Source organism: Elephantulus edwardii, unplaced genomic scaffold (assembly GCF_000299155.1).
Source record: "Elephantulus edwardii isolate Elephantulus edwardi_28Jun2011 unplaced genomic scaffold, EleEdw1.0 scaffold00239, whole genome shotgun sequence".
Taxonomy (NCBI): Eukaryota; Metazoa; Chordata; class Mammalia; order Macroscelidea; family Macroscelididae; genus Elephantulus; species Elephantulus edwardii.
This window is the reverse complement of record NW_006399989.1, coordinates 1284392-1302892: the sequence shown is the minus strand read 5'-3', so window position 1 is coordinate 1302892 and position 18501 is coordinate 1284392. Positions and strand designations below refer to the sequence as shown.

General features: G+C 37.0%; 1 protein-coding gene across 1 annotated transcript in view; it reads right to left on the bottom strand.

Annotated features, from left to right (window-relative positions):
* Positions 1-18501, bottom strand: part of HUWE1 (HECT, UBA and WWE domain containing 1, E3 ubiquitin protein ligase) — a 194809-nt gene that overhangs the window by 161241 nt on the left and 15067 nt on the right. Inside the window, exons 2-4 of the mRNA XM_006898884.1 lie at positions 13126-13224; positions 12164-12370; positions 10894-11046 (exon numbers count right to left, since the gene is read on the bottom strand). Of these exons, the coding sequence (XP_006898946.1) occupies positions 10894-11046; positions 12164-12370; positions 13126-13224 (459 nt within the window). The remainder of the gene's footprint in view (positions 1-10893; positions 11047-12163; positions 12371-13125; positions 13225-18501) is intronic.

Here is an 18501-nt window from a genome sequence, read left to right as displayed (position 1 = left end):
CAATGTCAAGAAGACAAAAATTCTCACCACTGGACCAATTGGCAGCATCAGGATGGATGGCAAAGAGATTGAGATTGTTCACAGCTTTAGTTTGCATAGCTCCACAGTCAATACTCTTGGCATCAGCAGCCAGGAAATAAAAAAACATATTGAGATGGGAAAGTCTGCTGTTAGGGACCTATCTAAAGTACTCAAGCGCAACAGTGTGTCTCTGGTTATTAAGGTGTATCTGATACAGGCCATGGTCTTTGCAATCACTTGTTATGCATCAGAGAGTTGGACAATGACTAGGGAGGGTAGGAGAATTGATATCTTTGAGCTGTGGTGTTGGAGCAGAGTACTGAATGTACCATGGACCGCCAAGAAAACAGATTCATTCTGGAGAGTGTTAAACCGGGCTGCTCCTTGGAGGCAAGGATTCTTAGACTTCGTCTGACATACTTTGGTCATGTTTTAAGGAGAGACTGATCCTTGGAGAGAGACATCATGCTTGGGAGGGTGGAGGGCAGGCGCAGAAGGGGAAGGCCCTCTGGGAGATGGATTGATTCAGTGACTGGGGCAATCAGGATGAGTGTCGGAGACAGTGAGATTGGCAAAGGACAGAGCAAAGTTTAGAGCTGTTGTACATAGGGTCGCTATGAGTCGCAAGCAACTCAGCGGCACATAAGAACAACAACAACAACATGCAGAGTAGCATCTACTTCCTCAACAACATGCCTTTGGAAACTCTATGAACTTTGATAAATGATGATAATTATAGAAGGGCTTCAGGTATTTTGTTCATAGTGAGTCGTGCTCAACTTTATAGCAATCAGTAACAACAACAACAACAACATGTGAAACATATTCCTGAGCTTTTCCCCTTCATTAATCTTAGCTATTTTCTTTGCAATCACTTGTTATGCATCATAGAGTTGAACAATAATTAGGGAAGATAGAAGAATTGATGCCTTTGAGCTGTAGTGCTGGAGAAAAGTACTGAAATGTACCCTGGACTGCCAAGAAAACAGATTCTTCCTGGAGAGGGTTAAATCAGGCTACTCCTTGGAGGCAAGGATTCTGGGGCTTCATCGGACATACTTTGGACATGTTGTAAGAAGAGACAGGTCTTTAGAGAGGGACATCATGCTGGGTAGAGTAGAGGGACAGCGCAGGAGGGGAAGACCCTCTATGAGGTAGATTGATTCAGTGACTGGGGTAATCAGGATGGGTGTATCAGAGGCCATGTGATTGGCACTGGATAGAGCAGGGTTTAGGGCTGTTGTACACAGGGTCGCTATGAGTCGCAAACAACTCGACGGCACATAACAACAACTACAACAACAACCACCACCACCAGATGGAATACAAAGGAATCAGACTGACTACATTTGTGGAAACAGACACTAGAGTTGCACTCTTAAATAAGGTTAAGCCTGCAGGACTTAAAACACAGAGTAAGAGAAAGCGCACTCTCTTTCCACTAATAGTTACAGTCTCGAAATCCTACCTGGAGGAAGTGAGTTTGAGTGACTGAAAAGAGGGGAGACCCATAGGAGGTATACTGACACAGTATCAAGAAAGCAGAGATCATGAGGATGCCCCAGGTTCAGGCATAGTTTCACTCATTTGGGTCACTAAGAGTCAGAGTTGACTTGCTAGAACAAAATCATCTATCTTAATGTATTAATCACTTTTTAAATTCTTTTTACATTTTGCATATTAGCAAAATTTTTTAAAATAATTATCCTAATTGTATAAAAAAGGATTCCTACTATATTAAAGCTTCATATGCAAGAATAAAGTTGTTCCTCTGAATTTCAGACCATCTTTTACATATCTAAGTAAAGATTTAGTATTCTAAAGGACCTTAAATATTAGGGTTTAGGTTTATTCCTTTCTTCAAATTTATACAGGAATCCTCCACTTATTGCATATTTTTTAAAAAATAAAATTGTGACTTAAAGATACATTTACAGAGAAATTTTCCTTCATTTATCGCTACACACTTTCTCTCCATGCTGTCCCTTCACCCAGTTCATTTTCTTAAAAAAATATTCATTAATTATTGCATAATTACCTCCCTTCCTCCCAGCCACCCAAGTCTTCTTTACAATTATTGTCTCTTATTCTTGGCTGTTGTTGTACATATAATGCCTAATCATATATTCATTTTATACAGTTCTTTTTTACCTCTATTTTGATTTTCATGTCTGATAACTCAACATTCAAGCTGGAACCAACTCAGAGCTGAACCTCCAGTGAGTTTTCTGAGACTGTAGACCACACAGGAGCATATGGTTCCTATCTTATATATCATACCATTCGAACCTCCAGACTTTGGGTTGGTAGTGCAATTCGCTACCTGCTAGGTCACCAGAACTGTAATTTGTATGTTTGCTTTTGTGATACAAACCTGTACACAACTCACAGAATGAGTGAATGAAAAATAAATTTCTTTGTAAACATTCATTTACAATCACAATGAAAATGAGAACATTTACAACCACCCTGTACAAAAAAATTAAAACAAAACCCACTTCCAATATGCAGTTCAGTATGCACATATTTTAAGTCACAGAAATGGAACTGAGTAATAGATATAATTTTTTCCTCATTTTATCCTTTCTGTTTACCATGTCTAAAAATTATTAATGTTCCTATATGTATTACATGGTCCATTGATGCATTATGCCATAGTAAGTATCTCATTTTACTTATCCAATATATTAATTTTACTTTTGAAACAATGTGCTACCTTTTTTGGAATATAAGCCCATGAAAACTGGTACATACTTATCATCTGTTGTTTATTACTGTCGAGTCAAGCACTCATCAGTAGCACATTAAATATTGTATAGATTCATTTGTCTGCCAATACTTGTTATGTGCCATCAAGTTTCCAGTGACTCATAGCAACCCTATGCACAACAGCTCTGAACCATGCTCTATCCCGACCCAGATTCACTGTCTTTAACACACTTACCCCTATTACCCCAGATACTGTCTCAATCCATCTCCTTTGGGGGGGGCCTTCCTCTCATATGCTGTCTCTCGACCCTTACAAATCCTTCCTTAACACGTGCTCAAAGTACATTAGACCAAGCTTCAAAATCCTTCCGTCCAAGGAGCAGCCTGGTTTCTAATTTTTGCTAACGTGATATTTATAAAGTAACTTTCTTAAAATCTGTACTTCAATACAATTTGAGCATGCATTCATGCACTTGTCAGCCTACTGTCAGGTACCCTTTATCTTTATTTATTTGAAAGAGTTCCTTCAATATTCTACATTATTAATACCTTACTGGTATTAAAATAGTTATATGTATTTCTTTTTTTTTAAATAGTTATACGTATTTCTATCAATCTATTAACCTCTCTGAAAGTGCTATTTGATGATCAACAGGCCAGTTGCAATGTCATCAATTTTTTCCCAAGTGACATTATATACAAACAAAAATGTCACTGAACCAGGCAAGTTCAACATTTTTCCCAATGAAGAAAGGTAGTATGTGGATTTACTGAGGGATGTTGCTCTTCACTGAAAAGGAAGTTTTCACTATGGTTTCAAATATTTACCTTGAGGTTTTATGTTTTGAGGATTTTTAAATCACAGATGTAACATTCTAGATTTCATGACTTAAATTTGCATTTTTATCAAATAAGGATTATTTAATGGATATTAGGCTTACTGACAAGGAATCCTGGTAAAACAGTGCATAATGTGTCAGATTGCTGACCAAAAAGATCAGTAGTTTGGAGCCAGGACTTACTGTGTGGGAGAAAGATGGGAAGTGTCCTCCCATTAAAACTGACAGCCTTGGAAATCTGAGGGATTTATGATTTGATACCATGATGTAAATTATTATTTGATACCAATGTCATGACATCTGGTTTGGTTATATGCAATTCTGTGAACAGAATTATCTGTGTTATTAGTGGTTAGGATCACTAATACAAAAGGTAGCCTTCTGAATCCCCACTTCAGTATTGAACAGATGAATGTATATGATTTCCTAGTTTCCAAAAAAAGCCTAAGTATTTTATCAATGTGATAAATGTTATTAAATACTTGTGAAGTATATAATACTTTCCTCCATTTTACCAGTTACTCTGGATTTCAGTATTGAATCAATTTGACTATTTTATTTTTCATAATGAGAATACTTTTACTATACATTAAGAAAATAAATGCTATGACTGTAGCCACAAATGCAAGGAATATGCTCACATTTTATGGGAAGCCCCACAATTACTGATGATTCTTTACACTTTTGTGGGAGAAATCTTATGATGCATGTTAAATCTACAGACACATCAAAATAATTTTTAAGTTACATTAGCAAGCTTTTTAAATAGCAAACCTGAATACTTTTCTTTGAACAATGTTTCTCAGCACAGGGTACTTCTCAAAAAATTATGTAGTTATTTCTGTCAAGATGTCAGACTAGACAAGATGCTGGGTGCCTGCAAAGTAACCAATCAAGTAATCAGTTCTTAGACTGACCAGGTTCCATTTCTGACCAGGTTCCCTAATACAGATGTCCTCTTAGATTAGGGAAAATCAAAACAGAGACCAGCATGCAAACGCTACACTCCAAAAGAAAGGAAATAAAAATTTATTAGAGCAGAATAAAAAATTATATAGAAAGTAGAAAAGCAATATAAAGAAGAATATGACTAGTTCTTTAAAAGGATTAATAAAATTTATAAGTTACTGGAAATTTAAAAAGGAAATTAAAAGGATGCAAATACCTTATGTGGTTTCTGTTTACAAGGGGAATGCTTCCAGTATTTCTCCAGTAAGATTAAAGGTGAACATTAGTTTTGTACATGCTGTTGTTGTTGTTATGTGCCGTTGAGTCGTTTGCGACTCATAGCGACCCTATGTACAGCAGCCCTAAACCGTGCTCTATCCTGTGCCAATCTCACTGCCCCTGACACACACATCCCAATTACCCCAGTCACTGAATCAATCCACCTCATAGAGGGTCTTCCCCTCCTGCGCTGTCCCTCTACTCTACCCAGCATGATGTCCCTCTCTAAAGACCTGTCTCTTCTTACAACATGTCCAAAGTATGTCCGATGAAGCCCCAGAATCCTTGCCTCCAAGGAGTAGCCTGATTTAACCCTCTCCAGGATGAATCTGTTTGTTTTCTTGGCAGTCCAGGGTACATTCAATACCCTTCTTCAGCACCACAGCTCAAAGGCGTCAATTCTCCTTCTATCTTCCCTAGTTATTGTCTAACTCTCTGATGCATAACAAGTGATTGCAAAAACCATGGCCTGTATCAGGCGCACCTTAGGCTCCAGAGAGACACCGTTGCTCTTGAGTACTTTAGAGAGGACCCTAACAACAGACTTTCCCATCGCAATATATTTTTTGATTTCCTGGCTGCTGGTGCCAAGAGTGTTGACCGTGGAGCCAAGCAAACTGAAGCTGTGAACAATTTCAATTTCTTCACCATCCATCCTGATGCTACCGATAGGTCCAATGGAGAGAATTTTTGTCTTCTTGACATTGAACCTCAGTCCATACTGAAGGCTGAAGTCCTTGACCCTCTGCAGTAAGTGCATGAGGTCCTCCTCAGTTTCAGCAAGCAGGGTTGTGTCATCTGCATAACGCAGATTGTTGATACATCTTCCACCAATCATAACGCCACGCTTGTCCTCACAGAAGCCAGCCTGCCTCTCAGATAATCTGCTCTGCATACAGGTTGAAAAGGTATGGAGATAGGACAAATCCCTGGCGTACACCCTTCTCAATTTTTAACCATGCAGTGCTGTTGTCCTGCTCTGTTCTGACAACTGCCTTTTGGTCCAAGTATAGATTTCACATTAGCACGATTAAATGTTCTGGGATTCCCATTCTTCTCAGAGTCAGCCACAGTTTGTTATGATCTACAGAGTCAAATACCTTTGCATAATCAATGAAACATAGATAGACATTCTTCTGGTATTCTCTTCTTTCAGCTAAGATCCATCTAACATCAGCTACAATATCCCTAGTACCACGACCCCTTCTACAGCCAGCCTGGACTTCTGGCAGTTCTCTGCTGATGTACTGTTACATATATTGTTAAAATTATGCTGGGAAACTGCTCCTCTATTTAATAAAATTAGGTATTTTTCAAAGGAAAATGAGGCTGCTAATTTTTGGTGTGCCTTTTCAGAATCTTGTGGATCTTGTATTCATGTGGTAGATCCCATTGATTGGTTTTCCCTTGCACACTTAATATGAATCTCACTTCATTTTAAATACATCACTGTTTTCAGATTATGTTGGTTTCTACTGGATTCTCTTAGTTTAGGTAAGCAGTACATTCCAAAAAATCTATTTCCTCAAGATTCCCAAATTCTGGAGGGGCATTATAAATTTTCATTGATTTGGCTCCTGCTGACGAGATGTACAATATAGTATGTTAAACGTATGATGACCAGACTCACAACAGAAGGAAATCATATCAAATCTTGTGCCATCATCAGAGTATCTACTATATTTAAGCCCACTATTATAGACATTTTGTCAAAGCATGTCATTGAGAGTCTTCCTCTCCTTTGACGATCCACTTTTCTAAACACCATGTTCTCTGCCAAAAACTAGCCTCTAATGATAATATGCCTCAGCATCTTCACCTGAAAGGAGCACTCAAGGTATACATTCAAAACAGCTTTGTTCCTTGTTTTGAACGTCATTCATCATCAAAACTACAATGTATCGTACTTTACAAATACTTCATTGCTCTTTATTCCTGCATAATAGTCCAAGTGAATATACCACTATTTTTCCATCCATTTCCCTTGTCAATGGTTATTTTGGATGAACAACGCTGCTATAAACACAGTTGTACGTATCTGTGTCTCAATTCTAACTTCCTTGTGATATATTAGCAACAGTGGAATACCTAGGTCATATGAGATTTCTATGTTCACCTTTTTGAAGAACATTTATTGACTGATATCCTGTTAAACTTTGCTACTGCTACTGGGGAGAGATGGTAGCTCATTGTTTTGATTTGCATTTATCTGATTGCTAGTTATTTTAGACATTTGTTCATGTGCTTTTTGGCCATCTGAATGATCTCTGTGGTGAAGAGTCTTTCACCCATTTTGTAATTGGGTCATGTCTTTTTTCTTATGGAGGCCTGTAGTAAGCTTCAAACTTTAATTACGAGACCCATGTCTGAAATGTCATTGCCAAATGTTATTTTCCCAGTCTGTGGGCTTTCTTCTCATGCCATGAGAAAAAGGTTTTGATGTACACAGGGATTTGAATTTAAGGAGGTCATCGATTTTATCCTCGCCTGGTGCTGTATTTTTGTTATATTTTAAGTGTTTTTATGCCATGGGCTAGGCTTTCTAAGTCTGATCCCATTTTGTCTCTTATGATCTTAATGATATTCAGTTTTATCTTAAGGCTCTGATCCACCTTGACCTGATTTTTGCATATGGTGTGAAATGTGGATCCTGTAGTTAGTAGTCAAGATTTTCCATTTTCTTCAGGTACATGTCCTGTTTGCTAGCATCATTTGTTGACGAGATTATCATTTCACCATTTCATAGGTTTTGTTTCCTTAACAAATATCAACTGACCATAAGCTGATGGGTTGATTTTTGGATTCCCAATTATATTCTGTCTGTCCATATGTCGATCATAGTTCCAATACCATGTGGTTTTTTTCACTACAGTTGTGTTTTGAGAGAAAGGTGTGTGACACCTTCCAATTAATTTTTATTTTTCAGACTCATTTTGTTTATTTGAGGTCTCTTTCCTTTGCAAATATATCTGCAAATTGCCTTGCCAATCTCCTTGAAGAATGAGTTTAGCATCTGTATGAGATTGCATTGAACATTTATAATTTTAGGATACAACATGGGAGAGTCTAGAGAGAATTATGTTGAGTGAAATAACTGAGTCAAAAAGGACAAATACTGCAAAAGACCACTACTGTGACAATAGCAGAGTAACTGAGGGGGAGTACAAAGGGAACAGAATGTAATGGGTAGAAAAACAATACTACAAGGGAAAATCAACCTGGAAAGAATCAAGAGAAAGACAACATGGCTATCGCATTTAGTAAAAAAGAACAAGGGTGTGTGTGTGTGTGTGTGTGTGTGTGTGTGTAAAAGAAATAGAAGAGGAGGGGTGTAGAAGAATGAAGAGGAAATCATTAGGACAGCAGAGATTAGTGGGAGCATGAAAAGTAAATAAATAAGTAAAGTGAAAGGAAGACTTGAGAAAGGAAAGTAACAGATCAATAGTAATTAATTATATCAAATACTATGTACAGAAATGATTGTATAAAACAAAATGCACATGAATGAAACAATGTATATTAATAACTTTATGAAAGAGAATAATGGCATAAATAAATTGGAAAAACCCAAAGTAAAGGGAAGAAAGTCTCTTCAGTCTAAAAAGACTTGCAGTCAGGTGTACCTCAGGCTTTAACCTGACTGACATTCTTGCTCTTTTAGCAAGAGGTCCTTGGCAGCAAATTTGTTGAATGCAATACATAATTTTATTTTCTTATTGCTGCAACCATAAATGCTGATTGGCAAATAGAATCTTGGTCTAGCTGAGGATCTGTTTTCTTAATATTAAATGTAATCCATATTAAGCCTATAACATTTCCATAATGATGGTTAAGTTGTCTTCTAACTTCTGTAGCTTCTCAAATTATTTGCTCAACACAAAGACTGAATTGCTGTTGTTAGTATGTAACCTCAAGTTGCAACCAACTAAGAGGTGACCTTCCAGAGTGTTTTAATAAGCAGTTATGTCACTCTGGAGGAGATAGCTCACCTTTCTCCTGTGGAACAGCTGGCGGGTTGAAACTTCATGCCATTGGCTTGGTAGCACAATTTCTTACCACTACTAAACCATCAGAGCTTCAGAAAGATTGAGTATCGTAAAATAATACCACATTGATGCACACATTAATAGATTGTAAAACATGAATAATCCCTTATTCTATTCAAATGACTGCTTCTTTATTTATAGGTGCAGCGAGAACACAATTAGACATTTTCATATTCCTACTCTTCTCAATGCTATCCATAACTTATTATGATTCACACAAACAAATGACTTTGCATAGTAATTAAGATACAAGTAAGCATCTTTCTGGCATTCTCAGCTTTTAGTCAAGATCAATACGACTCCAGCAATGATGTCCCTTGTTCCATAGCCTCTTCTGAATCCCGCTTCAATTTCTGGCAGTTCTTTGTGAATGTACTGCTCCAGTTTTTAAAAAAAATAATCTCCAGCAAGATTTTACTTGCATATTTCTTTCTTTTAAAAAATAATTTAATTCTGTTCAGCCACTCTTTTTAAAAAAAACAAAAACAAAAACAAAAAGAGCACAAATATGGATCTTTTCCAATGGGTTTGCTAGATAGCAGTCTTCTAAATATGCTGGCACAGACAAAGGAGCACATCCAGGGCGCATCAGTTTGTCAAATCTAGAAGCTGCATTCATCCGACAGTGTCTTCACTTTAGCTTGTCTATCTTCCTTCAGTACCAGTAATCCTTAATCATACTGTTTAGAATTCATTTTGCTATAGTGACTGTGTATATGTATAATATACAACGACAATAAAGGAGAGAGTGACTTGAAACTCAAAACTGAGATAAACTAAATAATACAATAAACCAAATTGATCCCACAGACATGAACAGAACAATCCACCCAACAAGAGCACAATATACATTCTATATATTCTATATCACTATATTAGATGTTCTCTGGCTACCACTGTTAACCCCTCTAAAATGGATCACAGTAGAAGGTTCTGGATTTGGGGTGGTGGAGAGGCAAGAGAGACACAAAACTCAAAAATAGAAAAAACGGCTAGGCTTATAGGTCTGACAGAAAGACTACTGGAACTGGAAACTATGATCCTTAGTCACTCTTTTAACCTGGAATAATACTCACCCATGTAGATCAGCTTTCAGCCAAACAATAAACAGGCCTATAAGGTAAAGAACATCAGGCAGGCATTTCGGCCTTTGAATAGTCATCCAACATAAGAACAACAGTGCATCAAGCATTTGCCAAGTGTAAAGTCCAGAAGGCAGGAAGGGGTAAGACAGAAGGACTGATAGAAAAAGAGAATCACAGGAATGACGTAGAAAACAAAGCATCTTTATGCATTTTCTGTATTGTAATAAAACTATAAAAGGAAATGTATGAATGGTCGAATGCAAATCAACTTGCTTTGTACATTTTCACTCAAACCACACACATATACATACAAAAGCTAAGTATAATAAATCTGTCAATAATTGAGTCAAAATGAACTTTCATATGACAACTACTGGCTTAACTTACAATTTTAAACATCATAAACATAAAGAATAACTGCACAGCCTTTTAATTATAAAGCCACTTTGAAGTAAATATCCTAAACTCCAACATGAAAAATCATGATCAAAATCTATAGTCTAGATATTTTTTATTGACAGTGACTGTAACAATGGGCTAGAGTGTATCAGAGAATGGAAGGATGGCACAAGACCCGATAGCTAGCCTTCCAGCAGGTTTTCAGAGACAGCTAATCACAAGAGAGGAGACTGCTCATCTTTCTCCCAAAGAAGAGGTGGATTCGAACTGCCGTGCCTTTGGGATTGCAGCGCTGTTTCTTACTACTAGGCCACCAGAGCTCCCTTGTGATACTGTGAGCAGAAAATGTTACTTTATAGTAACTAAAAATATTTCATCACTTCTTTAGAACTCAGTCCAGTGGGATTCAATATATCAATAAAGTTAATTTACAGATGTCAACTCAATTTTGACAGTGTAAGAAACATCTGTCAAAAATAAACTCTATCTACCTATCTATCTATCTATCTACCTATCTATCTATCTATTCAAACTTTTATATCATTGAATTCTTTACCCAGGGCTCACCTCAGCCAAATGTTGCAAGCGTGTTAGCAGTGGGGTTCTTTTGTCAGATCCAAGGCGTGTAATATAGTTTGATCTTTTGCTAAACACATACAGAAGGTTTAGCACAGCCAGCACCACTTGCATATCAGAGGAAGCCAATAAAGTTGTCAAATGCTACAGATAAAGAAAAAGAGAGAAATTTATGGTAACAAGGACATCTGGACTAGGAAATTCACAACACAAATGTAACTTTTTAACATTTATAACACTTTTAAACTATTTGAAAATATTTAAGGACCTATAACATGCAAAACTCTTCTGTCAAGGACCTTTAATTGACAATCTGCCAAAGTCCATTAAAAGCAGAAAATGCAAAACTAAAAAACTGCATATGAACAAAAAGAACACAAGAGAGACAAATATGATTTACATGGACTAGGAAGAATTTGAAATCTTATCTAAGTTAAAACAATTGTAAAATATAGGTAATTTTATGCTCAAATAAAACTGACCAATATATTCAAACGTTTGGTTAGACTTTAAATATGATGCTATTTTACTGGAAACAAACCCAGACGTTTCTAGCGTGCTAATTATCCTGAAGGCTAGAGATTTTCTTTCATAGCAAAACCTTTACATTCCAACCTACTTATCCATAGCCATTTTCATTCTGTCAGCTCAACTTTACTTTTTTAAATCATCCTCTGTTGGTTCTCATTATTTCTTAAATGAAAATTGAAAAAACTGACACATGAACAGAAATTTTTCAAACATTCTTTTTATTGTCAGTGTTGACTAATTAAAGTGTTGAATGCCCTTTGCCCACTTTATTCTTTTAGGACAGACAGCTATCAATACATACTTGAGAAAAGATGGAGGAGAGGGAAGAGATTAAAAAGCAATATACCAAGACTCAGAATAGCAGAAAGTACATTAACATGTGAAATATACATGTAAAACCATTTGTAATAGTTTATAAGTAAGAATTTGAGGTAGTAATAATTTCCTGTAAACTCCCTGAAATTTGTTTTTGCACTACATCTCTCATTCATTTTATGAATCTTTAAAGGCAGGGTGAAAATTACAGGAAATCCTCTCAGTAATTTTGTAAAGGGTGTTATTTAAAGCTAGAAAACATCCTCCCATTTATTCACTATGATATCATGAAAAGCCTTGAATTCCACAACTATAGTAAACATTAAAGAAGCAATAATCATATAGAAAAAAAATTTTCTCATAGCTTGCTATATAGAATTCTAGTTAATAGGTTACATGCTTCAACTTTCCCTACCTCTATGGAACTGTACAGATGCCGGGAAAAGCTGTACTCAATGAGCAAAGCTGTGAAGTTCAATACAGACAAGAGAAGCATTTTTAGCTGCTCTCTTTCTGGCCTATCACACACGAGCATCCAGGACATATTCTCCACTGTCTGTCCAGCATCTGCCAAAATTCCATCAAAGCGGTCCAACAAGTCCACCCAGTGATATAACTCGCACTACAGAAGGAAAGAAAAGAGAAGACATAAGAATAAGGAAAAAGTACTGTGTGGGTGCTTTGTGACTCAAACTTTCTTATAACAGACTAACAGGCACGGCACTTAGAGAAACTTATTTCCTACCTTCATGTCTTCAATTCCGAACCAGTACCAAAACTCATACAGAGATCACACTCTGTGGGGTACATAGCTAAGTTCAGAGTTAGTATCTATCAAGGTGCACTGTTTTCAGAATCAAAGACTACTAACTGCCATAAACCTAGATCCTCAGAGGAAAAAATACCCTGACTTAATGTTTATAAATATTCTGTCAGGATCAATTTTATCAGAAAGGTTTCTCTTATTTTAGTGACCTAAAGAATATTGTTTCAAATTAAAAGTCAAAATCCTAAAAGTAACTCAAACTTAGTATTATCGATCAAATAGAATTCTGTAGATAAGATTCTTTATCATCATATTTATAAGTATTCTCCACTTATATATGGCAAAATTTTCCTCTCATATTTTTATTCATTCAAAATCTCCCTGGCAATCAATCATAGGATAAAAGGTTTAGCGACTTGCAAGTTATATGCAAGCTATGTATTAAGTGCACCCTTACTGAGTCGTCCTTATGTAGCTTTTCATTCCATAAGAGTATATAAAATGCATAAGACTGGTGAGTTCTGTCTTTTATAAGCATTAGATTGTAAGAGCATAAGTCATTCTAATATACCTTAATTTCTACGACCAGCCTCTAATGTGGGTTCACGTACCTTTCCAATGTTCCATGTTTTGATCTGCTGTAGTTCCGAGAGGAGCTGTTCATCATTACAAACTTTGAGTTTTTCTATTAAGGCTCTGCAGTCTGCAGGCTGAGAAAACAAAGATATTTACAAATGGTGTTTTAAGATATGAAAGAATGCGTGGATAGAAGTTCTTAAGACTCAGATATAAAGAAAATAGGAGGTTTACCAATCATTTGGAATTAAAATGGAAACCGCATGATAAAATATTTTAATCCCCAACAAGTCAAACATGCATTAAAAAATACAAAACAGAACAATTCTTTACATATAGATAAACTAACTTACAGGACATGTATAGGTAACAAAAATGAAGGAAATGAGCAAAAAAAAAACAGTAATATAAAAACTAAGGAATCTGTCTTGTGGCCATAAAAATTAATCAGAATGTCGCTTCAACAATTTAGATCCTCCCAGAAGAGCTGTGCATGAGCATTAACATTACTGGTAAGTATATTCGTTTTCTCCTGGACACAAGAGCCTACTATTTGGTCCTAAAAGCCTTCTGAGGTCCCAACTCTTCTATTTCTTAGTTGTTGGAATTGATGGAAAACCTCATAAGCAGTTCCTTAGGTCACCTCTGCCTTGCATGCGGACTTCTGAGCTGTAAAACAACCCAGTGGTAGATGGAATTTGTTCTAGGACTTAAGAAAAATAAATGACATAGTTGAGCCTCTACATCTTGTGGTTCCTAACCTTTATACTATAATACACAAAGTGCTAGTCAATAGGCCTTTTATTTTAAGAACTACCTTCCCTCTGTCACTTGATTTGTGCCACTATTAGAACCTCTACTTAGAATATTATTGCTTTATAATTTTTGACTCATGTACTTTTAACTTGTTAAATTGGTGTCTTCTAGGCTGCAACAGTTCCATGATGCATCTTCAAGGATATCTAAATTCCAAAATCAATCTCCACAACAGTCTACGTGTTTCCTATTGCCAAAGGGGCCCTTTAGAGTAGTGAGAGAAGATCTTCACCCTGAAACCTACAGTGTCCCTTTTCAGCAGGAAGTAGCTAAGAGAATACGAGGTCCCCTTTTCCTTATGAATCAAGGTGAAGTCTCTCTCAGGGAGGAGTGATAGGGAATGGCACAGGACACACTAACAAAGGAGATTAATCAGAACTGGCTTTGACAAGCACTGTGGCAATGGGACAATTAAAACAGACTTTCAAGGGGTGAAAAAAAGAGGAATGAACTGAGGGGTGGAGGGTAGAGAAAATAGTGTAACAATGAATGAATGGGAATCCAAAATCTCTGTAAATGTTCATTAAAATTAATAAAATTTAATAAAAAAAAGAAAACTAAAAAAAGAAAATCAGAATGCCTAGGAAGAAACGAGAGCAACACTGAAATGTCATACTGAATTCAGTAAGCCATCCAATTTTAGGAGGGCAAAGGGTTTCTGAAGACTATTAAAGGAATTCTATTTTTTTATATGAGTTTTCCATTTCTACACATTTCTATTCTTTTATAGATGAAGAACATGGTGATGAGATAAAAAGATTAAGCATTTATAGCTAATATACTGAAAGTAGAATGAATGAGGGATGCTGGAAATACGATTGGTACAGAGAAGCCTTCTACCTATGATAGAAGATGAGTTATCTCTTTTAACTTGGTAAAGGCAGTATGGAAATCCGGGAACAGGTGCAAATTTTAAACCAAACAAATTTTTAAGCTTTATGCTTAGTAATAAGCTGTCTGACCATGAGTTATAGTCTAATTTCTAACCTACTTTACTATCAAGGGAAACAGATATAACAGTTGCCTTAGATATTTGAAGGTCTTTATGGTACACATAAAACAGCCCACTTAATAGGAGCTTAAATACTGAGAGTAAGCATATTATTACAAATTATCAAAATCAGGTAATTAGTATGTCATACTCTTCTGCAAAAAGAAATAACATCACCTATAATCTACAAATGCTGAGTGATTTAAACAGTAACTAATCATGTTTCTTCTCAATATTAGCAATAATTTATTATGATTCACATAGTCAAATGCCTTTGTGTTCTCTGCTTCAGTCAAGATGTGACATCAACAATAATATCCTTTTGAACAATGGCTTCAGAATCCAGCTTGAATTTCTGTCAGCTCCTGGTCACTGTACTATTCGAGTAATTTTAAAGTAATCTGCAGTAAAATATTACTTGTATGTGACATTGAATATATTGTTTGATATTTTCCACACTCATAATCTGATGGAACATATTTTTTTGGGAAGTAGGAACAAATGTGGATCTCTTTCACGTACTTGGCCAAATAGCTGTCATCCTAATTTCATTACATAATGAGCAGATACAGGATTGGATCTGTTTGTTGAAAAGGGTAATCGATATTCCATTAATCCCTGGGGCCAAAGCCTTAAGTGTGGCTTAAATGTCTTCTTTCATTTCTACTGGATTTTGATCATATGTTACTTCATGAAATAGGTTAGTGTCACTAAATTTTTTTTTGGTAGTGACTGTATATTGCTTCTATCTTATTTTGCTCTTCTTGTATCAACTGGTAACACTTTATCTTTTGGAGTCGTTCTTTGACATCTTCCACTTCTTTCTTTTAAATTCAGCATTTCTTCCCTTTGTTTTGGCCTATGTGCTAGTGTCATTTTCAGAGTCTCTTCTGACATCCATTCTGATCTTTTCTTTTGCACTAATGACCTTTTTCTCTCTTTTTAGATATTATCCCTGATATCATCTAGAACTCCTTAATTATGAACTAGATGGCATACAAAATACAGAACCATAACTGAAGATTTCCGTAACATTAAAATTTGAAATGATACATATGATACTGGTAAGGAGTTGCACTGCCAAACACAGAGGTATAACGGCTCAAATCCACTAGCTGCTCCTTAGAAGAAAGATGGCAATGTCCTTTCATATAATGTGCAGATTTTGAAAGCTTGCTGGAGGGGCAGCTATGAGTTGGTTCTGACATAACAGTATATATATGTATATACGTATATGTATGTACACACACACACACACACACACACACACACACACAGACATTTTATAACAAAATATAGGATATTTGTGACCTAAAAGGTTCACAAGATAAGTAAAACGTTACGTTAAATATTAGGTGTATTTTCGACACTGTGGTGTATAAAACCTTGAAAACTGGCTTTTCTAACCATTATGGTAGCATCTGCTGGGGAAATGGTCTACAGCTACTTTAATGAGGGACACATGGTTTTATAAATCAACAGCTGTGGGACCAGTATAAGAGAAAACTTTCCACATGGTGAGAGCCAACAGTGGTGGAGAGAGGGTGAAGAAACTGTGAAAGGTGGTGGAGAAATGGCACAGTGTAGACACAGGACCCCTGCAGTCAGAGCCAGAATTAAATATTTTGCTTGCTGGATGACTGAAAAAACCCAGAAGTTTCTTGCATTTGGGCTGAACTGAAATCTGGAATTTCACTTGATGACTGAGAAGGTGTCTGAAGTAACTGAGGAATTTTGCCTTGTTAATCTGGTTTAGGACTGCTAAACTAAAGTTAGACTTGCATCATGTGATATTGCCTCCCAACTCCACAACCTTCCTCCCTAATAAACATTACAACTGTGAGTCCAATTGCAAAGAGCACTGGACCCAATGATTGGTAGAAATAGTTGAAAGAGGATGGGGGAGGGAATGGCATGACTGAGACCATGTAGTTAATTGTATGGTACTATGGATATTACGGATGGGGACACTTTCCCTTTATGAAGGCGGGAAAAGTAATCAGCTACCCTCATGTCGCAACCGTTCCTTCTACAAGAACCAAAACCAGAATATGGAATATGAGATAAAAAAGGAGGTCATTTTCATTATGTCAATTTAAAAAACTTTCTTCTTGAGAATGATAATAATAGTAGTAACTAGATGTATATAAAATGTATGACACAAATGTCTTGGATATGTCTGAGTGAACATTATCTTCCTCTTTTGAAGGCGTTAAGTGCAGGTTTAAAGGAGATGAGGTGAAATAGGAGATTGATATACTATGGAATTCTAATCCTATTATGTTGTTGTTTTTGTTATGTGCCATCGAGGCGTTTGTGAGTCATAGCAACCCTATGTACAAGAGCCCCAAACGCTGTTCTATCCTGTGCCAATCTCGCTGTCTCAAACACATTCATTCCCACCACTCCACTCACAGAATCGATCCTTCTCATCAAGGGTCTTCCTCTCCACTCTCCCAAACATGATGTCCCCCTCCAAGGACCAGTACCTCCTTGCAACATGCCCAAAGTATATCAGACGAAGCTTTAGGATACTTGACTTCAGGGAACATTCTGGCTTCACTCTCTCGAGGATAAATCTGTTTGTTCTCCTAGCAGTCCATGGTATATTCAACACTCTTCTCCAGCACCACAACTCAAAGGCATCAATTTTCTTTCTATCATCCCTATTCACTGTCCAATTCTCCAAGGCATAGCACTTAACTGCAAAGACTATAGCCTGGATTAAGCGCACCTTAGTCTCCAGGCTGACATCGTTGCACTTCAGTACTCTTTAGAGGTCCCTCACAGCTGACTTTACCAATGCAATTCATCTCCTGATTTTCTGGCTGCTGTTACCAAGAGTGTTGACTGTAGAAGCAAGTAAACAAAAACTGTTAACTATCTCAATCTCTTCACCATCCATACTGATGCTGCCAATTGGCCCAGTGGTAAGAATCTTTGTTTTCTTGATATTGAGCTTCAATCCATATTAAAGACTGCAGTCCTTGACTTTTACACAAGCACTTCAGGCCCTCCTCAGTTTCAGGGAGCAGAGTTGCGCCATTTGCATAACACACGTTGTTGACGATTCTTCCACCAATCCTGTTGCCACACTCCTCCTCAGACAGCCCAATGTGTCAGACGATCTGTTCTGCATACAAATTGAAAAGGTATGGAGACAAAAGACATCCCTGACGGAACCCTTTCTTGATTTTGAACCATCCAGTGTCTCCCTGCTCTTTTCTGAAGACTGCCTCTCAGTCCAAGTATAGGGTTCACATTGTTGTTGTTGTTACGGGCTGTCGAGTCGTTTGCGACTCATAGCGACCCTATGCACAACAGCCCTAAACCCTGCTCTATCCTGTGCGAACCCCACTGCCTCTGACACACCCATCCCGATTACTCCAGTCACCGAATCAATCCATCTCATAGAGGTTCTTCCCCTCCTGCGCTGTCCCTCCACCCTCCCAAGCATGATGTCCATCTCCAAGGACCCGTCCCTCCTGGCAACATGTCCAAAGTATAGCATCCTTGCCTCCAAGGAGTAGCTTGGTTTAATCCTCTCCAAGATGAATTTGTTTGTTTTCCTGGCAGTCCATGGTACATTCAGTACTCTTCTCCA